We start from the raw sequence: 24,089 nt of genomic DNA, 5'->3' as shown, positions 1-24,089 counted from the left end.
GCGCGCGGGGAGGGAAGGAAGGAGGGGAAGCGGCGGAGCCGCCGCCACACTCGCAGCGACCGTTGCGCACGTAGGTGGGGCTGAGGGGGAAATGGGGGGGCGCCAGCGAAGACAGCGCCTGCGCGCGGCGCCAGCGGCCCGCCCGGCGCATGCGCCGCGCCTGCGCGGTGATGCGGTGCGGGCGGGCTTTTGGTGCGGCGCGCAGGCGCGCATGCGCGGCAGGGGCGGCGCTCGGTGCGCGGGGGGCGCGGCTGAGGGGCGGCGGCGGCGCAGGCGCGGCTGAGGCGGCGGCGGCGGCGGGAGCGGGACGGGCCCGGCGATCGCTCCGCGCTCCGGCCGCCCCCTCCCCGCGCCAGCGGCGGCGGCCCCGCCTCGCGCTCTCGCTCGCTTCTCCCCTTCTCCCCCAACCCTCTCCCGTCCGTTCTCCGCCCCTTCCTTCCGCCCCTTCCCTCCCTCAGTCCCCGCCCCGCGGCCTCAGGCCCGGCCCGGCCTCGCGCTCCGGCCTCGGCGCCGCCGCCTCAGCGCGCCCGCGCTTCCGCTTCCCTTCCCCCGCCCCGCGGCCCCTTCCCCCTTCCCCACACACCGGCCCCGCCATGGACGTGAAGCGGCTGAAGGTGACCGAGCTGCGGGCCGAGCTGGGCCGGCGCGGCCTGGACGCCCGCGGGCTGAAGGTGGAGCTGGCGCAGCGGCTGCAGGAGGCCCTGGACGCCGAGATGTTGGCGGCGGGGCCCGAGGAAGGCGGCGGCGGCGGCGGCGGGGGAGGCCCGGCCGCGGCCGCCTCGAGCTGCGCCGGGGAAGCGGGGCCGGCGGGAGGCCCGGGCGGGCGGCCCCACGGAGGGGATGAGGAGGAGGAGGAGGAGGAGGAAGAGGAGGAGGAGGAGGAAGAGGAGGAGGACGAGGAAGCGCTGCTCGCCGATGAGGACGAAGCGGCCGCCGCGGCCCCCGAGGCGGCCCCGGCCCAGCCCGGCCCCGGGGAGGAGGAGGAGGAGGAGGAGGAGGAAGAGGAGGCGGCCCCGGCCGAGCCCGCGGGGTCGGAGCCGCTGCAGCCGCCGCAGGAGGAGGGAGCGGCGGCCGCGGCCGAGGCTGAGGCGGCCGAGGGAGGAGGCGGCGGCGGCGGCGGCGGCGTGAACGGGGCCGAGCGGCCGCCGGAGGAGGCGCCCAGCGGGGATGAAGCGGCCGCGGCTGAGGCCAAGGAGGAGGAGGCGGCGGCGGGTGAGCGATGGGGGAGAGACGGGACCGGGGGGGGACCGGGAGAGGAACCTCGAGATCCTCGCGAGGGGATGGGAAATGGGATTCCCCAGAACCTCGGGAGGGATCCCCGGGACCGGGGAAAAAACCCCGAAATCCTCGGGAGGAGACCGGGAAAGGAACCCCCAGAACCGGGAACGGGATCTGCAGAATCGGAAAAAGAACCCCGAGGTTCTCGTGAAGGGACCGGGAAAGGAACCTCGAGATCCTTGGGAGAGATCCCCGGGAACGGGAGGGAACCGGTAAAAGGATCCCGGGATCCTCGTGAGGGGACCGGGAAAGGAACCACCGGAACCGGGAATGGGATCCCCAGAACCTCGGGAGGGATTCCCGGGACTGGGAAAGGAACCACGAAATTCTCGGGAGGAGAACCGTGAAAAGAAAACCAAAATCCTCGGGAAGGATCGGGAAAGGAAACCCGAGATCCTTGGGGGGGATCCCCGGCACCAAGAGGGGAACCGGGAAAAGAACCCCCAGAACCGGGACCGGGTGGGAGCCGAGAAAAGAACCCTGAGATCCTCGTGAGGGAACCGGGAAAAGAACCCTCGGAACCGGGAATGGGATCCGTGAGGGGGTCTCCTGAGGGGACCGGGAAAGGAACCCCGAGATCCTTGGGAGGGATCCTTGGGCCCAGGAGGGGAACCGGGAAAAGAACCCCCAGAACCGGGAACGGGATCCCCGGGATCGGGAAAATAACCCCGAAATCCTCGTGAGGGGACGGGAAAGGAAACCCTCAGAACCGGGAACGGGATCCCCAGAACCGGGAAGAGAATCCCGAGATCTTCATGAGGGGACCGGGAAAGGAACCCTCAGAACCGGGAGCGGGATCCCCAAAACCGGGAAAGAAACCCCGAATCTTTGTGAGGGACCCGGGACCGGGAAAAGAACCTTGGGATGCTCGGGAAAAATCCCACCAAAAAACCGGGAAAAAAACCGGAAAAAACAAACCGGGATAGGCCCCGGAGCCTCGTGAGGGGCCCCTCACAAAATTCCCGTTTTTCCCTCAAAAATCCCGATTTTGGTCCCATCCCCATTCCCAGGTTTTTGGGGATAAAATCGGGATAAAACCCCCAAACTCCCCACAGGGAAATTCGGGAGTTGAGGGGGGAAAAAGCGGGAAAAATTTGAATTCGAAGAGATTTTTGTGGAGCGGCGGCTGAGGGGAAATCAATGGAATTGCTGGAATTGGCCAATTCCGAGTTGGGTTTGGGGGAAATTGTGAGAAAAAGTTGGGAAAAATTTGGGTTTTTAAAGGAGAAATCTGGGGTTGGGGGAAATTCGGGTTTTGGTGGGAAAACAATCTGGATTTTTGTGGATTTCTGAGGGAAAATTCTCGATTTTGAGGGGAAAAAATTTAAATTTGGAGAAATAATCCGGGGGGATAGTGTTGGGAAAATGGAGGGTTTGTTTTAAGGTGAAATCTCTGGGTTTGGGGAAAGTTTTGGGATTTTTGAAGGGAAAACTTGGATTTTTGTGGTGAAAGATGTGATTTCTTAGGGAAAATCAGGATTTTTGTGAGGAAAATGTGGATTCTTGAGGGGAAAATCCTGATTTCTGAGGGAAGATTTTGATTTTTGATGGAAAATGTTGATTTTTCATTGGAAAATCCTGGGATTTGAAAGAAAAAACTCACATTTTGAAGGGAAAAAAAATCTGATTTTTGTTGGAAAAATTCTGATTTTGGGAGGATTTATGGAGCTGGGAACAGAATTTTATTAATTTTTAATTTAGATTTTCCAGTTTTCGCTGAATCAATGGATCTTGAGCCAGAATTTTTCTTTTTCCATGAAAAATCCCAAGGGAATTTTACATTTTTTAAGGATTTTAAACTTTTTTTTTGCTTTTTTAAGCCATTCCAGGTGGGAAAATTAATTCAAACTCTAAGAGTTTCATGGAATGTTTTTATTTCATTCATTTTTTAAGAAAATATCTGAATTTTAGGCACTTTTCACCATTCTAAAAACTGGGAAAATCCAGAATCCTCATTGAATGCTTGGATTGAAATAATCTTTGAGGAAAAAATCAGGATTTTAACCAATCTTTGAGCTTCTAAAGGAAAGGAATGCATTCAACCTTTGGCATTTCCATGGAAGATTCCGTTTTAATTGGATTTTTAAGGCAAAAAATTAAAATAAATCCAAATTTTGACCATTTTTTCCTTAGAAAAATGAAAGTCAGAATTTTAACCCTTTTTCCCCCAGAAAAATAATAATAAATTCGAATTTTAGCCCTTCTCCCCCAGAAAAATTGAAATAAATCTGAATTTTAACCCTTTTTTTCCAGTAGAAGTCAGAGAAATGGAAGTAAATCCAAAATTTAATCTTTTTTTTTTAGGAAATATGAAATTAAATCCAAATTTAACACTTTTTTGCTGGAAAAAATGGAAATAAATCCAAATTTTAACCATTTTTTCCCTGAAGAAATTTGAATAAATCTGAGTTTTAACCCTTTTTCTTCCAGAAGAGCCAAAAAGAAATAAATCTGAATTTTAACCCTTTTTCCCCTAGGAGAAGATGGAGAAATTTAAATAAATCCAAATTTAACCCTTTTTTCCCGGGAAATTTGAAATAAATCTGAATTTTAACCCTTTTATCCCCCAGAAAAATAGAAATAAATCCAAATTTTTTCCCGGGAAAAGCCAGAATTCCTCGCTGTGTCTCAGTGTTTGTGTTCCCTGGTGGAACCCCGACTATTTTGGTGCCAAATCCCCAATTTTGCTGTTCCAGGGGAGGAGGATCCCACATAAAACCCCGGGTATTTTGGTACAAAGTCAGGAATTTATTCCCATATAAAACCCAGGCTGTTTCGGTACAAAATGAGGAATTTGCTCCCCTGTCAAACCCCAGATAATTTGGTACAAAATGAGGAGTTTGTTCCCTGTATTTTGGTACAAAATGAGGAATTTATTCCCTATGTTTTGGTACAAAATGAGGAGTTTGTTCCCTATGTTTTGGTACAAAATCAGAAATTTGTTCCCCTGTATTTTGGTGCAAAATCCCAATTTTGGTGTTGCAGGGGAGGAGGATCCCATGTAAAACCCAGGATATTTTGGTACAAAATGAGGAATTTGTTCCTATGCCAAACCCTGGGTATTTTGGTACAAAATGAGGAATTTGTTCCCATATAAAACCCAGGATAATTTGGTACAAAATCAGGAATTGGTTCCCTGTATTTTGGTACAAAATCCCCAATTTTGGCGTTGCAGGGGAGGAGGATCCCATATAAAAATTTGTTCCCTGTATTTTGGTACAAAATGAGGAATTTATTCCCTATATTTTGGTACAAAATGAGGAATTTGTTCCCTGTATTTTGGTACAAAATGATGAATTTGTTCCCTGTATTTTGGTACAAAATGATGAATTTGTTCCCTGTATTTTGGTACAAAATGATGAATTTGTTCCCTGTATTTTGGTACAAAATGAGGAATTTGTTCCCTGTATTTTGGTGCCAAATGAGGAGTTTGTTCCCTGTATTTTGGTGCAAAATGAGGAGTTTGTTCCCTGTATTTTGGTACAAAATGAGGAATTTGTTCCCTGTATTTTGGTACCAAATGAGGAGTTTGTTCCCTGTATTTTGGTACAAAATGAGGAGTTTGTTGCCTGTATTTTGGTACAAAATGAGGAGTTTGTTCCCTGTATTTTGGTACAAAATGAGGAATTTGTTCCCTGTATTTTGGTGCAAAATGAGGAGTTTGTTCCCTGTATTTTGGTACAAAATGATGAATTTGTTCCCTGTATTTTGGTACCAAATGAGGAGTTTGTTGCCTGTATTTTGGTACAAAATGCCAATTTTGGCGCTGCAGGGGAGGAGGAGGACAAGGCCAAGGCGGAGGCCGAGCGCCGGGGGCTGAAGCGGCTGCGGGACGAGAAGGACGAGCACGGCCGGGCCTGGCACGAGTTCCGCGAGGAGGCCTACAACAGCCGGTGCGGGGGGTTTGGGGGCTTTTTTGGGGTTTTTTGGGGGTTTCTGGGCATTCAGGGCATCTGGGGCTTGGGGAAATGATTTGGAATTTTTTCAGATTTTTTTCAGAATTTTTTTTTTTATGGTTTCACTTCCAGAGGAGCTCCCACTCTGGATTTGGGATTTTCCCCCAACTTTGCCATTCCCCCCTCACTCAGATTTTGGCATTTTCCCACCCCAAAATTTGGCATTTTCCCACCCCAGAATTTGGGAATTTCCCACCCCAAAATTTGGGCATTTTCCACCCCCAGAATTTGGGAATTTCCACCCCAAATTTGGGAATTTCCACCCCCAAAATTTGGGAATTTCCACCCCAAGAATTTGGGAATTTCCACCCCCAGAATTTGGGAATTTTCCCCAAATTTTCTCATTTTCCACCCCCAGGTCCAAATCTCCGCCGCCGCCCGAGGAGGAGCCCCCGGAGGGGGAGGAGGACGAGACCCTGGTGATCCTGGACACCTGTGAGGGAAATTGGGGGATTTTGGGGAATTTCTGGGATAAATCAGAACATTCCCTTTGGAATTGGAGGATTTGGGGATAAATTCTGGGATTTTGGGGATAAATTCTGGGATAAATTCCAGGATTTTGGGATAAATTTTGGGATAAATTCTGGGATTTTTGGGATAAATTTTGGGATAAATTCTGGGATTTTGGGGATAAATTCTGGGATAAATTCCAGGATTTTGGGATAAATTTTGGGATAAATTCTGGGATTTTTGGGATAAATTTTGGGATAAATTCTGGGATTTTGGGGATAAATTCTGGGATAAATTCTGGGATTTTGGGATAAATTCTGGGATAAATTTCTGGGATTTTGGGGATAAATTCTGGGATTTTTGGGATAAATTCTGGGATAAATTCCAGGATTTTAGGATAAATTCTGGGATAAATTTATGGGATTTTGGGGATAAATTCTGGGATAAATTCCAGGATTTTGGGATAAATTCTGGGATAAATTCTGGGATTTTGGGGATAAATTCTGGGATAAATTCTGGGATAAAAGGGGGATTTTGGGGATAAATTCTGGGATTTTGGGATAAATGGTGGGATAAATTGCAGGATTTTAGGATAAATACTGGGATAAATTTCTGGGATATTGGGGATAAATTCTGGGATAAATTTATGGGATTTTGGGGATAAATTCTGGGATTTTGAGATAAATTCCGGGATTTTTGTCCCGATTTCTGGGATTTGGGCCGGGACCTGTTCTGGATCTGTGCTTTCCCCCCAGACACGTCGGACCTGCAGTTCCGGGCCAGGCGGGCAAAAATGGGGAAAAACGGGGGGGAAACATGTTCCCGGCTGCTTCCAGGCTCAGTGGGCACGGAAACGGGGGAAAAAAATGGGGAAAAGGGGAGGACGCGTCTGCTTCCAGGCCAAGGTGGGCAAAAATGGGGGAAAAACGGGGAAAAATGGGGTGAAACAGGGCTGGGTCTGCTTCCAGGCCAAGGTGGGCACGGAAATGGGGGTAAAAATGGGGGAAATGGGGAAAAATGGGGGGAAATGGACGGGTCTGCTTCCAGGCCAAGGTGGGGGAAAAAAAAAAAAAAGGGGAAAATGGCAAAAAAGGGGGCAAAATGGGGGAAAAATCGGGGAAAAAACAGGGCAGAAATGGGAAAAAATGGGAAAAAAAACCCAGGGCGAAAATGGGAAAAAATGGATAAAAAAGGAAAAAAATGGGGCAAAAATGGGAAAAACCAGAAAAATGGGGAAAAAGATGATAAAAAAACTCCCTGGGGGGCTGGGATTACACAGGGAGCACAGGGAGAGGCAGAAAAAGGAATTTTGGGAGAGTTTGAGGGGTTTTTGGGAGTTTTGGGTGGGTTTGGGGGTTTTTGGGAGTGTTCAGGGTTTTCCGGGGGGGTTCAGGGATATTTTGGGAGAGCTTCGAGGGGTTTTAGAGTGATTTGAGTTTTTTGGTGCCTATTTTAGCAGATTTTGGGTCTGTTTGGATTTTTTGGGGATTTCTGCTGCTGCTGTTCCCCTTTCCCTGCCCCATTCCCGGATTTTTTTTTTGATCCCAAATCCCCAAATTTCCCCGCAGGTGTCTCAGAACCTCCCGGGCAAGGAGGGCAGCTCCGAGGTGCCACTCGAAACCGCGCCGGATCTCCCACCCCCCCCAAGAAACCAGCTGCTCAACTCGACTCAAACAAGCAAAAGAGCCAGGACAAAATCCATCCAGGATCTCAAAATCGAGCCCAGGATCCCAAAATCCAGCTCAGGATCCCCAAAGATCCAGCTCAGGATCCCAAAATCCAGCTCAGGATCTCAAAATCCAGCCAAACGCTCAATCCCATCGGATCTCAAGAGATCCACCCCCACGCCCCAACTAGGATCCCAAAAAGGATCCCAAAACCAGCCAGGTCAAAAGACAACAAACAACCAAATGATCCCAAAATCGAATCCAGAGCCCAGGATCTCAAAATCCATCCAGGCTCCCAAAATCCACCCCAAAAATCCAGCTAAAGGGCCTCAGAATCCATCCAGGATCCCAAAATCCAGCTCAGGATCCCCAAAATCCAGCCAGGATCTCAAAATTCAGGATCCCCAAAAATCCAGCTCAGGATCCCAAAATCCATCCAGGATCCCCAAAATCCAGCTCAGGATCCCAAAAATCCATCCAGGATCCCAAAATCCATCAGGATCCCCAAAATCCAGCTCAGGATCCTCAAAAATCCATCCAGGATCTCAAAATCCATCCAGGATCCCCAAATCCTTTGAAATCCACCCCAAAATCCAGCCCAGGACCCCAAAATCCAGCCCCAAAATCCCCAAAATCCAAAACCCAAGTCCCCATCCGACCCCAAAATCCAGCTCTTGCCCCAAAAATCCACCTTTGCCCCCAAATCCCCAAAAAATCCAGCTTGACTCAAAAATCCCAATCCCCAAACTGAAATCACAAAATCCACCCACCCCAAAATCCAGCCCCAAACCCAAATCCAGCAAATCCCTTTTTTGCCTCAAAATTCTTTTTTTGCCCCGTTCCAAGGGAGGATGAATTTTCCTACGGCTTCGACGGGCGGGGGCTGAAGGTGGAAAATGGAAAATTTGAGGAATTTGGGGAAAGTTTTGGAGAAAACGACGTCATCGGCTGCTTCGCGGTGAGAGGGGGAAAAACCGGGGGGAAATGGGAAAAAGCTGAAAATCCTGGGAAAATCAGGAGGGCACTGGGGAGATCCTAAAAGAAAAGGTGAAAATCTGGGAAAAAAAGAGAGAAATCAGGAAAAGACCTGGGAAAATCAGGGAAAGAAACCTGGAAAGTTTGGGAAAAAACAGGAGAAAAATCAGGAATAAAAGGGGAAAGATCAGGAAAAAAAGGAGAAAAATCTGGGGGAAAAAACATGGAAAAATCAGGAAAAACGCCTGAGAAGAATGAGGGAAAAGCCTTGGAAAGTCAGGGAAAAAAAACTGGTAAAATCTGGAAAAAAGGGGAAAAATCAGAAAAAAAACCTGGGAAAATCAAGGAAAAAAAGGCGAAAAAAATTAAGAGTAAAATGGAGAAAATGAGGGGAAAAAAGGGGGAAAATCAGGGGAAAAAACTGGGAAAATCAAGGGAAAAAACCTGGGAAAATCAAGGGAAAAGAAAGGCAAAAAATAATAGGAATGAAATGGGGAAAATGAGGGAAAAAAAGGGGAAAAATCAGGGGAAAAAAAGGAGAAAAATTAGAAATAAAATGGGAAAAATCAGGCAAAAAATAGGAGAAAAATCAGGAAAGAAGACAGAAAAATCAGGGAAAGATGGGAAAAATCAGGAAAAAAAATGGAGAAAAGTTACGAATAAAGAGGAGAAACATCAGGAAAAAATTAGAAAAATTAGGGTTAAAAGGGGAAAAATCAGGAAAAAAAAAGGGAAAGGCAGGACTGAAGTGGGGACCCTTTGGTTTCTGGTCCCCGCAGGACTTTGAGGGCGCGGAGCTGGTGGCGCTGTCGTTCTCCAAGAACGGGCAGGAGCTGGGCACGGCCTTCCAGGTGCCCAAGGGCGCGCTGGGCGAGAGGGCGCTGCTGCCGCACGTGCTGTGCAAGGGCTGCGCCGTGGAGCTCAACTTCGGGCAGCGCCCCGAGCCGCTGGCGCCCGTGCCCGACGGCTTCGTGTTCATCCACGAGATCCCGGCCCACGAGAGGGTCCGGACGGCGCCGGGGCCCAAGAGCACCGAGGAGTGCGAGGTGGGGGCCTGGCGGGGGATTTGGGGGTGGTCTGGGGGTTCTGGGGGATCCAGGGGCTCCTTCCTCTTGGGGGATCCCTGGGGTCCCAGTGGGAATGGTGGGGTTGGGTTTGCTGGGAATCCGGGCAGGGATCCACCGGGAATCCAGGCAGGGATCCACCGGGAATCCGGGCAGGGATCCACTGGGAATCCGGGCAGGGATCCACTGGGAATCCGGGCAGGGATCCGGGAATGGCAGGGATCCACGGGAATCCAGGCAGGGATCCACTGGGAATCCAGGCAGGGAACCGCTGGGAATCCTGGTGTTCATCCCTCTGGATCCACTGGGAATGCCAGCCCTGTTCCACCCAGAATTCTGTGCCCCATTCCCCTGCCCCTTTGGGAATTCCATGCCCCATTCCTCTCTCCCTTTCGGGAATTCCGTGTTCCGTCAGGAATTCCATCCCCCTTCGGGAATTCTGGTGCCCCTTTCTCCTGGATGCACTGGGAATCCTGGCTCTGTTCTCTCGGAATTCTGTGCCCCATTCCCCTCTGGAATTCCGTGTTCCCTGAGGAATTCCCTCCCTCCCTCTGTCCGTCCCTGCCACCCCAGGTGCTGCTGATGGTGGGGCTGCCGGGCTCCGGGAAGACGCTTTGGGCACAGAAACATTCGCAGGAGAACCGGGACAAGCGCTACAACATCCTGGGCACCGAGCGCGTCCTGCACCAGCTCAGGGTCAGCTGGGATGGGGGATCTGTGGGATGGATGGGATTGATTGAATAATGGGATGGGATCTTCCTCCTGCACCAGCTCAGGGTCTCAAGGAAAAACTGGGAATTTGGGGAAAGGATGGAATCCATGGGAAAACGAGATCCGTGGAGTCCATGGGATAATGAGATCCGTGGGATAATGGGGCCCAAGGATTGTGGGATAATTGGATTGTGGGATAATTGGATTGTGGGATAATTGGATCGTGGGTTGGGATCTTTGTCTTGCACCAGCTCAGGGTGATGAAGGGAAAATGGGAATTTAGGGTGGGAATGGGGGTGGTGGGATGGACTGGGAATAATGGGATGGATAGGATGGACTGGGAATGATGGAAGGAGGTGGATGGGAATTCTGGGAGGGGAATAATGGGATTGATAGGATGAGATAATGGGATTGATAGAATGAGATAATGGGATGGCACGGATGGGAATTCTGGAGTGGGAATAACAGAAATAATGGGATTGATAGGATGGAATAATGGGATGGCACGGATGGGAATTCTGGCATAGGAATAACAGGAATAATGGGATTGATAGGGTGGAATAATGGGAATGGAATGGTGGGATGGACTGGGAATAATGGGATGGGATAATGGAAGGGCATGGATGGGGTGGGAATAATGGGATTGATAGGATGGGATAATGGGATTGATAGGATGAAAATAATGGGATTGATAGGATGAAAATAATGGGATTGATAGGATGGGGTAATGGGATGGGAATTCTGGAATGGGATAGTCTGGGAATAACGGGATTGACAGGATGGGATAATGGGATTAATAGGATGAAAATACTGGGATTGATAGGACGGGATAACGGGAATTCCAGGCTGGGATTTCTGGGCTCTGTGGCCCAGCCAGCTCCAGGCTCCCCAGCCTGGCTCTCCCCCATCCCTCCCCGTGCCCGTGGCCGTTCCCAAATCCCCGAATCCCCGAATTCCCGCTCGTGGCCGTGCAGACGCGGGGGCCGGAGCCGGAGGAGGAGCTGGACGCCAAGAGCCGGGAGCTGCTGACCCAGCAGGCGGCGCAGTGCCTTAGCAAGCTGGTGCAGATCGCCCCCCGCGCCCGCCGCAACTTCATCCTCGACCAGGTACCCCCAGAGGAAATGCGTCCCGGGAAAGCGGGCTGGAAATCCAGGGAAAAGCTGCCCAGAGATCCAGGGAAACCGGGCTGGAAATGTGGGAAAACAGCACAGAGATCCTGGGAAAACCTGCTCAGAGATCCAGGGCAACTGGGCTGGGAAGATGGGAAAACAGCTCAGAGATCCTGGGAAAAGCAGCCTGGGAAGCTGGAAAAACAGTCCAGAGATCCCAGGAAATCGGGCTGAAAATCCAGGGAAAAGCTGCCCAAAACCGGGCTGGAAATCCAGGGAAACCAGGCTGGAAATCCAGGGAAAAGCTGCCCAGAGATCCAGGGAAACCAGGCTGGAAATCCAGGGAAAAGCTGCCCACCAAACCTGCCCAGAAATCCAGCGAAACCAGTGCATAGATCCTGGGAAAACAGCCCAGAAATCTGGGAGAACCTGCTCAGAGATCCGGGGAAAACCCCTCAAAAAATCCCAGGAAAAGGCCCCCAAAATCCCTGGAACCCCCCCACCCCAAAATCCCCATTTTTCTCCCCCAAATCCCATTTTTTCCCCCCAAATGTCACTTTTCCCATGGAAATCCCTGGGGTTTTTCCCCAAATCCCAGTTTTTCTCCCCAGCATCCTCATTTTTAACCCCCCAAAACCCCATTTTTCCCCCAAAATCCCCATTTTTTTTCCCAAAACCCCATTTTTTCCCCCAAAAAAAACCCATTTTTCCCCCCAAAATTCCCATTTTTTTTCCCCAAATCCCCATTTTTCCCCCCAAATTTTCCATTTCCCCCCCACCAGTGCAACGTGTACAACTCGGGGCAGCGCCGGAAGCTCTCGGCCTTCAAGGGCTTCTCCAGGAAAGTCGTGGTGATCGTTCCCCCCGAGCCCGAGTGGGAGCAGCGCCTGCAGCAGCGGCGCCTCAGCGAGGGCGACGACGTGCCCGAGTCCGTCATGCTGGAGATGAAAGGTGAGACCCACGGGAAACTGGGGGGAAAATGAGGGAAAATCCATGGGAAATGAGGGAAAAAACCGGGGGAAAATCCATGGGAAATGAGGGGAAAAATGGGGGGAAAATCCATGGGAAATGAGGGAAAAAATAGGGGGAGAATCCATGGGAAATGAGGGAAAAAACTGGGGGAAAATCCATGGGAAATGAAGGAAAAAACTGGGGGAAAATCCATGGGAAATGAAGGAAAAAACTGGGGGAAAATCCATGGGAAATGAGGGAAAAAACCGGGGGAAAATCCATGGGAAATGAGGGAAAAAACGGGGGGAAAATCCATGGGAAATGAGGGAAAAAACTGGGGAAAATCCATGGGAAATGAGGGGAAAAATAAGGGGAAAATCCATGGGAAATGAGGGAAAAAACGGGGGAAAATCCATGGGAAATGAGGGGAAAAACTGGGGGAAAATCCATGGGAAATGAGGGAAAAAACTGGGGGAAAATCCATGGGAAATGAGGGAAAAAACGGGGGGAAAATCTGTGGGAAATGAGGGAATAATAGGGGGAAAATCCGTGGGAAATGAGGGAAAAAACTGGGGGAAAATCCATGGGAAATGAGGGAAAAAATAAGGGGAAAATCCATGGGAAATGAGGGAAAAAACGGGGGGAAAATCCATGGGAAATGAGGGGAAAAATGGGGGGAAAATCCATGGGAAATGAGGGGGAAAATGGGGGGAAAATCCATGGGAAATGAGGGAAAAAATAGGGGGAAAATCCCTTGGGAAAGAGCGGAAAAATGGGGGAAGAATATGTGGGAAATGAGGGGGAAAATCCATGGGAAATGAAGAGGGAAATCGCATGGAAAATGAAAGAATGTACAGGAAAAAAGGAGGGAAAATCTGTGAGAAATGGGGGGAAAATCTGTGCAAAATGAGGAAAAAATCCATGGGAAATGAGGGGAAAGATCCATGGGGAACGAGGGGGAAATGGGGAGAAAATCCGTGGAAAATGAGAGGGAAAATGGGGGGAATCGGTGGGAAATGAGGGGGAAAAATCCCTAAAAAATGAGGGGAAAATCTGTTGAAAACGAGGGGGGAAATCCCTGGAAAATCAGGTGGAAAAAGAGAAAAAATGGGGAAAAAATCCCTGGGAAATGAGTGGGAAAACCACACGGAAAACGAGGGGAGAAAAGGGAATTCCCCCCCATTTCTCGCCGCTCCCAGCCCCGATTTTCCCGCCGTAAATTCCCCGTTTTCCCCCCGTTTCTGACCCAAACTTCGGGTTTTTTCCCCCGTTCCGCAGCCAACTACTCGATCCCGCGAGAAGAGCGAGTACGTGGACGAGGTTCTGTTCGGGGAGCTGGGCCGGGACGAGGCGGCGCCGCTGGTGCTGCGCTGGAAGGAGGAGGCGCGGAAGCAGCTGCCGCCCTCGGAGAAACGCGGCAACCGCCGCAACAACCGCAACAAGCGCAACCGGCAGAACCGCAACCGCGGCCAGGGCTACGGTCAGGGGGCCAGAATGGGAAAAATCGGGGAAAAAATGGGAAAAATCGGGGTTAAAATGGGAAAACCCGGGGTTAAAATGGGATAAATGGGGAAAAAACGGGGTGAAAATGGGATCTGGGAACTGCTGCAACAAGCGCAACCGGCAGAACCGCAACTGCGGCCAGGGCTACGGTCGGGGAAATGGGGTGGGAAATGGGGGAAATGGGAAAAAATGGGAGCAAATGGGAAAAACAGGGTGAAAATGGGGAAAAAACGGGGTTAAAATGGGGTCTGGGAACTGCTGGAACAAACACAACCTGCAGAACCGCAACTGCGGCCAGGTCTACAGTCAGGGGGCCAGAATGGGAAAAATCGGGGAAAAACTGCACAAAAATGGGAAAAATTGGGGTTAAAATGGGGAAAAAACAGGGTTAAAATGGGAAAAATGGGGAAAAAACGGGGTTAAAATGGGAAAAAATTGGGGAAAAACAGGGTTAAAATGGGAACCACTGCAGCAAGCGCAACCGGCACAACTGCAACCGCGGCCAGGGCTACGGTCAGAGGGGAAATGGGGTGGGAAATGGGAAAAAATGGGAGAAATCAGGGTTAAAATGGGGAAAAAACGGGGTTAAAATGGGAACCACCGCAACAACTGCAACAAGCGCAACCGGCAGAACCGCAACCGCGGCCAGGGCTACGGTGAGGGGGGAAATGGGGTGAAAAATGGGGGAAATGGGAAAAATCAGGGTTAAAATGGGATAAATGGGGAAAAACGGGGTGAGAATGGGGAAAAAATGGGGTTAAAATGGGGTCTGGAAACCGCCACAACAACTGCAACAAGCACAACCGGCAGAACCGCAACCGCGGCCAGGGCTACGGTCAGGGGGCCAGAATGGGAAAAAATGGGAAAAACTGCACAAAAATGGGAAAACCCGGGGTTAAAATGGGATAAATGGGGAAAAAACGGGGTGAGAATGGGGAAAAAACGGGGTTAAAATGGGAACTGCTGGAACAAATGCAACCGGCAGAACCGCAACCGCGGCCAGGGCTACGGTGAGGGGGGAAATGGGGTGAAAAATGGGGGAAATGGGAAAAAAGGGATCTGGGGAGGGAATACTGGGGTATGGAGTGGGAATGGGATTGAGGGATGTGGGTGGAGATAGGGATGGGGTTTGGGCTGGGTTTTGGGCAGGGTTTGAGGGGTTTTGGGCAGGATTGATGGGGTTTTAAAGGGCTGGATTTGGGATGGGTTTGGGATAAGTTTGGGCTGGATTTGGGATGGGTTTTGGGTGGGATTTTGGGCTGGGTTTGAGGGATTTTGGGATGGGTTTTGGGTGGGATTTTGGGCTGGGTTTGAGGGATTTTGGGGCAGGATCTGTGTGGGATTTGGGGATGGTTCCCATTCCTGTTCTGACCCGTTCCTGACCCGCTCCTGTCCCGTTCCTGTTCTTGTCCCATTCCTGTCCCAATTCTGTCCCATTCTTGTCCCATTCCCATTCCTGACCCGTTCCCGTTCCTGACCCGTTCCTGACCCACTCCTGTCCTGTTCCTGTTCCTGTCCCATTCCTGTTCTTGTCTCATTCCTGTCCCAATTCTGTCCCATTCTTGTCCCATTCCCATTCCTGACCCGTTCCTGACCCGTTCCCATTCCTGACCCGTTCCTGACCCGTTCCCATTCCTGACCCGTTCCTGACCCGTTCCCGTTCCTGTCCCGTTCCTGACCCGTTCCCGTTCCTGTCCCGTTCCTGTCCCGTTCCTGACCCGTGCCCGTTCCTGACCCGTTCCTGTCCCGTTCCTGACCCATTCCTGACCTGCTCCTGTTCCCGTTCCCGTTCCTGACCCGTTCCTGACCCGTTCCTGACCGCTCCTGTTCCCGTTCCCGTTCCTGACCCATTCCTGACCTGCTCCTGTTCCCGTTCCCGTTCCTGACCCGCTCCTGTCCCGTTCCATCTCCGCAGTGGGGGGGCAGCGCCGGGGCTACGACAGCCGCGTCTACGGGGGCCAGCAGCAGCCGCAGTACTGGGGGCAGCCCGGCAACCGCGGGGTGAGCGCGCTTCCGGAACCTTCCGGAACCTTCCGGGGCCTCCTGGGCATTCCTGGGGTCACTCAGGGCATTCCTGGGGCGTTTCCAGCCCGGTTTTGGGCACTTTTTGGGGCATTTTTAGGGCATTTCTGAGGTCACTCGGGGCATTCCTCGAGTATTTCCAGCCCGGTTTTGGGCATTTTCGGGGCATTTTTTTGGCATTTCTGGGGCATTTCCCAATTCTTGAGCGTTTTTGGGGTCAATCAGGGCATTCCTGGGGTATTTCCAGCCCAGTTTTGGGCATTTTTGGGGGCATTTCCCACTTTTTGACCGGTTCTTGGCTGTTCCCTGTTACTTCACATCCATTCTGGGCATTTTTGGGGCGTTTTTGGGGCAGTTCCAGGGCACGAATTGTTTTAAAGCGGGTTGAACTGGGTTTTTTGCTGGTTTTGACTGGTTTTAAACTGATTTTACATGGTTTTAACTGATCTGAACTGGTTTAAACCATTTTGGACCGGTTTAAACGATTTTTGGACCAGTTTAAACCATTTTGGACTGGTTTAAACGATTTTTGGACCAGTTTAAACCATTTTGAACTGGTTTAAACCGTTCTGAACTGGTGTGATGTGACATCGACTGGTCTGAACTGGTTTAACTGAGTCGTTTTAAATGGGTTGTTGCTGCTTTTCACCAGTTTAAAATCGGTTTTTTACTGGTTTTTAAGGGTTTTTAACGTCTTTTCCTGGTTTGTATTTGTCTGAACTGGTTCGTACTGGTTCATACTGGTTCGTACTGGTTCATACTGGTTCTAAGTAGTTCTAACTGGTTCATGCTGGTCCTAACTGGTCCCAGGGCTACCGGAACTTCTACGAGCGCTACCGGGGCTACGACGATCGGTTCTACGGCCGCGACTACGACTACAACAGATACCGCGACTACTACCGGCAGTACAACCGCGAGGTGGGCCTTAAACCGGGCTTAAACTGGGGCTAAACTGGGCTTAAACTGGGGCTAAACTGGGGTTAAACTGGGCTTAAATTGGGCCTAAACTGGGTTTAAACCAGGGTTAAACTGGGCTTAAATTGGGCCTAAACTGGGCTTAAACTGGGCTTAAATTGGGCCTAAACTGGGTTTAAACCAGGGTTAAACTGGGTTTAAATTGGGCCTAAACTGGGCTTAAACTGGGCTTAAATTGGGCCTAAACTGGGTTTAAACCAGGGTTAAACTGGGCTTAAATTGGGGCTAAACTGGGATTTATACTGGGGTTAAATTGGGATTTATGCCAGAGTTAAACTGGGGTTAAACTGGGATTTATACTGGGGTTAAATTGGGGCTAAACTGGGCTTAAACCGGGGTTTAACTGGGGCAAAAATGGGGTTAAACTGGGGTCTACACCAGAGTTAAACTGGGCTTAAACTGGGATTTATACTGGGGTTAAATTGGGATTTACACTGGGGTTAAATTTGGGCTAAACTGGGGTTAAACTGGGATTTATACTGGGGTTAAACTGGGGTTAAACTGGGATTTATACCAGGGTTAAACTGGAGTTGACCTGGGGGATACCCCACGGTTAAACTGGGATTGACACGGGGATTTAGGCCGGGGTTACTCCGGGGTTACTCCAGGTTGTAAACCCCAGAAATGAGCGGCTCCAACGGGAACTTTGAGGTGGAATTTGGGGATTTTCGGGGTGGAAATTTGAGGAATTTTGGGGTGGAATTCTGGGGGGAAATTTTGGGGGGGAAATCTGGAGGATTTTTGGGATGAATTTTGGGGAATTTCGGGGTGAATTTTGGGGTGAAATTTACGGATTTTTTGTGAATTTTGGGGTAAAGTTTGGGATTTTTTGGGTGAATTTTGGGGTGAAATTTACAGATTTTTTGTGAATTTTAGGGTGAAATTTGATGATTTTTCTGGTGCAATTTTGGAATTTTTGGGGTGAATTTTGAGGTGAATTTTGGGGCGAAATTTACGGATTTTTTTGTGAATTTTGGGGTGAAATTTGTGATGTTTTGGGTGAATTTTGGGGAATTTCAGGGCGAATTTTGGGGCGAAATTTCCGGACTTTTCACAGATTTTAGGCTGAAACTTGATGATTTTTCTGGCGCAATTTTGGAATTTTTTGGGGTGGAATTTTGGAATTTCTGGGTGGAAATTTCGGGATTTTTTTTTGGGGGGGGCAACGTTTGAGGATTTTCGGTGTGAAATTTGGGGATTTTTGGGGTGTTGTGTGTGTGTGTGTGCGCTCCCAGTTTGCCCAGTTTAACCAGTTTGCTCTCTCCAGTGGCAGAATTACTACCAGGACAGAGACCGGTACTACAGGAACTACTACGGCTACCAGGGCTACCGGTGAACCCCGGCCCATCCCAGAAAATCCCAAAATTTGGGGAGGTGGGGGCGGGGCAGGGGGGGGAGGGGCGGGAAAAAACCGGGGGGGGGGGAGGGGAAAAAAAACAACCGGGGAGGGGGGAGGGGCTGGAAAAACAAAACAACAAAATGGGGGAGGGGGGAGGGGAAAAGAAAAAAAAAAAAAAAAAAAAAAATTAAAAAAAAAAAAAGGGGGGGGAAAAAGGACAAAAAAAGAAAAAAGAAAAAAAAAAAAAGATGGAAAAATGTAAATTTTTTTTTTTTTTAAAGTTTGTTGAAAGAATTTTGTTGTAATTGTATAAAAAAAAAAAGCGCAAAAAAAAAAAAAAGAGGGAGAAAGGAGGAGATTGGGGGTGGGGGAGGGGCGGGGATGGGGGGGGGACCCCAAAATCTGCCCCTCCCCCCCCCCCCCCCCCCCCCAGGCCGGGAGGAGGAGGCGAAATTTGGGGGGAAAAACGGGAAAATTTCCATTCCTGGGGTGGGGGAGGGGGAAAGGGGCAAAAAAATCCCCCCGGATCTTCCCCTCCCCCCCCTTTGTGGGGAATTTTGGGGGGTTCCGCTGGAATTTGATGAATTTTGGGGAATTTCGGGGCAAATCCCAGGGACGGGGGGGGGGGTTGGGCACTGGGGGGACCCCAAATCCGCCCCTCCCCCCCTCAGGGGTCGTTAATTGGTGGTAATGAGGGGATTTGAATTAATTATGAATTCATTTACTGGGGGCCTCTGTTAATTAACAGGCCTGTTGTTAATTGGGGTCCCTTTATTAATCTGTTAATTAATAACTGATTATTTCATTAATGGCTCTTTAATTGGAGGGGATCTCCATTAATTAACGGGGCTCTGTTAATTAATGGGGCCTCTAAATTGGGGGTTTTTTCCTTAATTTTGGGGTTGTTTCCTTTAATTTTGGGGGGATTTGGGGACTTTTTGGGGTTGATTTTTGGGGCATTTTCAGGGCAATTTGGGGTTTTTTATTATTTTATTTTTTAAGGTTTTTTTTTTTTTCCTTTATAAATTTTGTTCCTTGGGGTTTTTTGGGGGTTTTTTTTTCCCTTTTTCTTTGGGCATTTTGGGGATTTTTCCTCCCTCCTCCCCTCCCCCTTTTCCCATCCCCCAACGTGAGAAACCCCCCCCCCTCAAAAAACCCCAAATTGGGGATTTTTCAGGGTGGGGGAGGGGCCGCTTTCGGAGCTTCTCGGGTCCTTTTTCAAATAAAACAAAAACACCAAAAAAAACAAAAAGAAAAAAAACCTTTAAAAAAAAACCCCAAAACCACGAAAATCCGTGAAAAAAAAAAAAAATTCCCTTTTTTTGGTTTTCCCTGGGTTTTTTGTGGGGTCCCGCCCCTCCCCCCACCCCCCTTTTCCCCCCTTTTTTCCCCATTTCTGGTCTCGTCCCTTCCGCTTTTTGGGGGTCGAAAATGACGAAAATTCCCCAAATTTCCGCCGCCCCCCGAGGTGGGGGAGGGGTGGCCTCGACCTCCAGCTCCCCTTCCCCACCCCCGCCCCCCCCCCCAGGCCGTGTCGGGCGGATTTTGTCCCTTTTTAGAAATAAAGCAAATTCGCTTGAGCCCAGGGCGGCCTCGGGTGGTGTTTGTGGGTTAAAGCCGGGTTTGAAAGGGTTAAAACCGGGTTTGAAAGGGGTTTGGGGGGTTAAAATCGGATTTATTGGGTTAAAGCTGGGTTTGTTTGGTTTAAATCAGATTTTCTAGGTTCAAACCAGATTTATTGGGTCAATATCGGATTTATTGGGTTAAAATCAGGTTTATTGGGTTAAAACAAGGTTTATTGGGTTAAAATTAGATTTCCAGAGTTAAACCCGGGTTACAGCGGGGCTTGGGAAAGGCTGGAATTGGGGCTGGGGAGTTAAAATTTGGTTTAAGGGGTTAAACTCGGTCTGGGGGGTTAAATTTGGTTCAAACGGGGTTGGAGGGGTTAAAATCCAACATTAGGGTCGGTGGGAGGGGAGTTAAAACCGAGTTTCTGGGGTTAAACTGGGTTTAGAGGAAATTTGTGTCTTAAATTCAGTCCTGGCGCTGATTTTGGGGTTTAAACCCAGATTTGGGGTTTTTTGTGGTTATTTGGTTTAAACCCGCCGGGGTTTGGGGCTTTTTGGGGCCTGGCCTTAGGCCTGGGCCTGGTTTTAACCTTTGGCCTCCAGACCCGGTTCTGGGCCTATTTCTGAGGCCTTTACGCTAAATCTCGGCTCATAAACGGCAATTAATTAACCGTAATTAACGATTTCATGATTTTATTTCTCTCCTGCGCAGGCCGGGCCTGCTCCGAGGCCTCAGGCCTGGCTCGGTTGCCATGGCAACCACAGGGCTGTGGGCGCCGCCATCTTGGCTGCGCGCGGCGATGACGTGGCGGGAAAGGGGGGGGAGGGGATAACGGGGGGTTGCCCCTCCCCCCACGGGGATTTTTGGGGGGTCCCGGGTGGGGGAGGGGCTCCCGCGTGGGCCGGGGGCGCCCCCAGAGCCCCCCCGGGCCCCTCTTGGCTCCCGCCGCCATTTTGGGTGCTGGAGGGCGCCATCTTGGGGCGGTGTGGGTGCGCTGCGCATGCGCGGGTGTCATGGCGGCGTCTGAGGGAGGGTGTGGGCGCCGCCATGTTGGATGTGGGGCCCTGCGGAGCTCGGGCAGATCTTCCTCATTTATCTTCCTCTTCCTCCTTTTCCTTCCTCTTCCTCCTCATTTCTTCCTCCTCCTCTTCCCCGTTTTTCTTCCTCCTCCTCCTCCTTCCTCTTCCTCTCTTTTCTTCCTCCTTTTTCTTCCTTCCTCTTCCTCCACACCCCAATTTCCTCTCTCTGCCCCCTCCCCCTTCCCCCCCTCCCGCCCCCATTTTTTGCCCCTCCCCCCACCCCATTTTTCCGTGGATCCCCAAAAACGGCCCCGGCCCCGTCTGTGCCGCCAAGTGTTTATTTGGGGGGGGGACACCCCAAAATTGGGGGAACCCCCCCTTGAACGGCCCCTCCCCCCCTCAGAGCCGAAACTGGGGAGGGGTCGGTGCTGGGGGAGGGGAACCCCCCGAGTTCGGGGTGGGGGAGGTGAGGGATGAATTTTTGGGAATTTCTGGGCGCGTCCTGAACTTTTGGGGTCCCCATTTTGAGGGGGGTGGGGAGTGATGGGGGGAGGAGGAGTTTGGGGTGATTTTAGGGGGGGGGGGTCTCCCCCTCCCCCTATTCCAGAACCTTCCCCGAGTCCATCCTTGGTGCCTTTTGGGGTGGGGGGACCCCCAAAACCCCCTCAAAACCCCCCAAATTCTGAGCTGGGCTTTTTTTGGAGGGGGTTCCCCAATTTAGGGGGGGAGGTCCCAGCTGTGGGGGGGGACCCCAAAAACCCAAAATTCAGCCCCCCCCCCATTCCCGCCTCATGTTTGGGGTGAATTCGGCCCTAAATTGTACAAGGGGGACCCGAAATGTGACGGGGAGGGGTCCCGCAGGATTCTTGGGGGGGTTCCCCGGGATTTTTGGGGGGTCAGAGGAGGGCGCAGAAGAATTTCTTCTCGCGGAAGGGATTCTCGGACGTGGGGACCGGGGTGAGCAGGGGATCCTCGCAGGCGTGAGCCTCGCAGTAACTGAGCAGCTCGGCCGCCGCCTTGGACACCTGGCCGGGGAGAAACGGGGTCAGGGAACCCCAAAATACACCTGGGAGCCCCAAAAATACACCTGGACCCCTAAAATACACCTGGGAGCCCCAAAAATAAACCTGGAATCTTTAAAATGCACTTGGGAACCCTAAAAATGAACATGGAACCCCTAAAATACACCTGGGGTGGGGAAAACAGGGTCAGGGAGCCCCAAAAATACACCTGGAAACCCAAAAATACACCTGGGAACCCCAAAAATACACCTGGGAACCCCAAAAATACACCTGGGCAGGGGGGAAACGGGGTCAGGGAGCCCAAAAATGCACCTGGGAACCCCAAAAATAAACCTGGGAACCCCTAAAACAGATCTAAAATCAACCTGGAACCTCTAAAATACACATGGGGTGGGGAAAACGGGGTCAGGGAGCCTGAAAAATACCTGGGAACCCCGAAAATACACCTGGGATCCTTCAAATATACTTGGGAACCCCCAAATTAAACATGGAACCCCAAAAATATACCTGGGCAGGGGGGAAATGGAGCCCGAAAATGCACGTGGGAACCCTAAACCGTCTAAAATAAACCTGGAATCTCTAAGGTACACCTGGGGTGGGGAAAACGGGGTCAGGGAGCCCCTAAATGCACCTGGGAACCCTAAAATATCCTTGGGAACCCCGAAATGAAACATGGAACCCCTAAAATACACCTGGGGTGGGGGAAAATGGGGTCAGGGAGCCCCGAAAATGCTCCTGGAAATCCCTAAAGTACACCTGGGAACCCCTAAAATGCTCCTGGGAACCCCAAAAATAAACCTGGAAATCTCCAAAGCAGCCCCGAGTTCCCAAATCCCGCCTGGAATTTCTGAATCCACCCCTGGAAAGCACAAACCCTGCGCTTGTCCCCCTCCCAAATCCTCATTTTACCCCCCAAATCCACTTTGGACCCCTCAAATCCCCTTTAAATGCCCCCAAATCCCATTTTACTCCCGCAAAATCCCATTCAAATTCCCCCAAATCCCTTCTCAACCCCCAAATCTCCCTCAAGCACCCCAAGACGCCTCAAAATCCTCATTTTTCAACCCAACTCCCAGATTTCCTCCCAAATCTATTTAAACCCCCCCTCAAATCCCCATTTATTCCCCATTTTCCCCATTTCCCCTCATTTTTTTCTCCATTTTTCTCCATTTCCCCCACTTTTCCCCATTTTCCAGTTTTTTTCCCTTTCCCCCATCCCCCCTATTTTTTCCTTATTTTTTCCCCATTCCCCTCCTTTTTTCCCCGTTTTCCCCATCTTCCCCTAATTTTTCCCCATTTTTCCCTATTTTTTCCATATTCCCCCCCATTTTTCCCCATTATCTCCTCATTTTTTCCCCGTTTTCCATCCATTTCCCCCCCTTTTTTTTCCTCATTTTTCCCCATTCCCCCCCCCCCCATTTTTTCATATTTATTCCCCATTTTTACCCAATTTTTTCTCAATTTTTTCCCCCATTTCCCCCCCCATTTTTTCCCCATTTTTTTTTTCCCTCTTTTTCCCCTTTTTCCCCCAGACCTTGACCCGGCACAGGCTGGCCTCGATCTTCAGCTGCTCCACCATTTTCCGGGCCTGGCCCACGCTCAGGGTGCTGCTGGGGGGGGGCTCGCCCTTCATGGGGGGGCTGCGGGGGCACCCCACACTTGGGACCCCCCCCAAAAACCAAAACACCCAAAATCCCCCCAAAAAAAACCCCAAAAATCCCCCCAAAAATAAAAAAGCACCAATAAAATCCCCCATAAATTCCATTTTTTCCCCTCTAAAAAAAATTCCTCTCCCCCAAATTCCCCCTGGAGCCAAAATTTAAGATCCTCCCAAAAATCCCAAATGGCCCAAAAAGCTCAACAACAAAAAAAAACCCAAAAATTAAAAACAAAAAAAAATCTGAAAAATAGAAAACCCCCACCCCAAAATCAGCGTTTCCCCCCCCAAACCCTCCTGGGAAAAAAAAAATCCCCAATTTTTCCCATCCAAAAATTCCCCCCAAAAATCCCGAATTTCCCCAAATCCCCCCCAAGCCCCCAAAAATCCCAAATTTCACCCCCAAAAATCCCAATTTCCCCCCAAATCCCCTTCCCCCTCTTTTTGCCCAAATCTGCCCCAAGCCCCCCAAAATTTCCCGCGGTTTTTGCCCCTCCCCCTCCTCCCCCATCCCCTCCCCCACCCCCAGGACCCCCCAAAATCCGCCCCTCCCCCACCTGTGCAGGACCCGCGGCCGCTCCGGTCCCGGCGATGCTCGGAGGGGGCGGGGCCTGGGGGTGGGGGAGGGGAGGGGCCACGCCCTTTCCCCCCCCCCCAATTTTGGGGGCGCCTCAAAACCCAGCCCCTCCCCCCCCCTTTGAAAATGGGGAGGGGGTTCAGGGTGGGGGAAGGGCGGGGTTAAAGGACCCCTCCCCCAATTGTGCCCCCCAAACCCTCCCAGCCCCTCCCCCAAACCCCCCAGATTCTCAAAATTCCCCAAAA

General features: G+C 50.7%; 2 protein-coding genes across 2 annotated transcripts; one reads left to right on the top strand and one right to left on the bottom strand.

Moving 5' to 3' along the window:
• Positions 1-554: 554 nt before the first annotated feature.
• On the top strand, positions 555-18,061 carry HNRNPUL2 (heterogeneous nuclear ribonucleoprotein U like 2). Its single transcript, XM_030969889.1, is given in 14 exon segments — positions 555-1,212; positions 5,051-5,171; positions 5,593-5,669; positions 6,440-6,467; positions 8,198-8,309; positions 9,106-9,372; positions 9,964-10,086; positions 11,076-11,207; positions 11,993-12,161; positions 13,440-13,456; positions 13,458-13,641; positions 15,580-15,665; positions 16,497-16,604; positions 17,929-18,061. Coding segments are annotated over 14 exon segments (2,112 nt in total). The 5' UTR covers positions 555-593; the 3' UTR covers positions 17,998-18,061.
• Positions 18,062-20,915: 2,854 nt separating this feature from the next.
• GNG3 (G protein subunit gamma 3) lies at positions 20,916-23,954 on the bottom strand. The gene is made up of 3 exons (XM_030970018.1): positions 23,825-23,954; positions 23,145-23,250; positions 20,916-21,613 (listed from the first exon to the last, which is right to left on the bottom strand). Exons 2-3 carry the CDS (start codon positions 23,241-23,243, stop codon positions 21,485-21,487), a joined length of 228 nt encoding a protein of 75 aa, XP_030825878.1. The 5' UTR covers positions 23,244-23,250; positions 23,825-23,954; the 3' UTR covers positions 20,916-21,484.
• Between the last annotated feature and the right edge of the window lie 135 nt (positions 23,955-24,089).

The sequence above is a fragment of the Camarhynchus parvulus genome, unplaced genomic scaffold (assembly GCF_901933205.1).
Source record: "Camarhynchus parvulus unplaced genomic scaffold, STF_HiC, whole genome shotgun sequence".
Lineage (NCBI taxonomy): Eukaryota > Metazoa > Chordata > Aves > Passeriformes > Thraupidae > Camarhynchus > Camarhynchus parvulus.
The sequence above is the reverse complement of the archived record's forward strand: the minus strand, read 5'-3'. Positions and strand labels throughout refer to the sequence as shown.

What these genes read in the sequence shown, in the direction of transcription:
- GNG3 (XM_030970018.1), bottom strand. Translation starts at nt 23,243, where the DNA reads ATGAAGGGCGAGCCCCCCCCCAGCAGCACCCTGAGCGTGGGCCAGGCC. An exon ending in CCAGCCTGTGCCGGGTCAAG is followed by an intron (nt 21,614 to 23,144) that starts GTCTGGGGGAAA and finishes CTCCCCGGCCAG; the next exon opens with GTGTCCAAGGCGGCGGCCGA.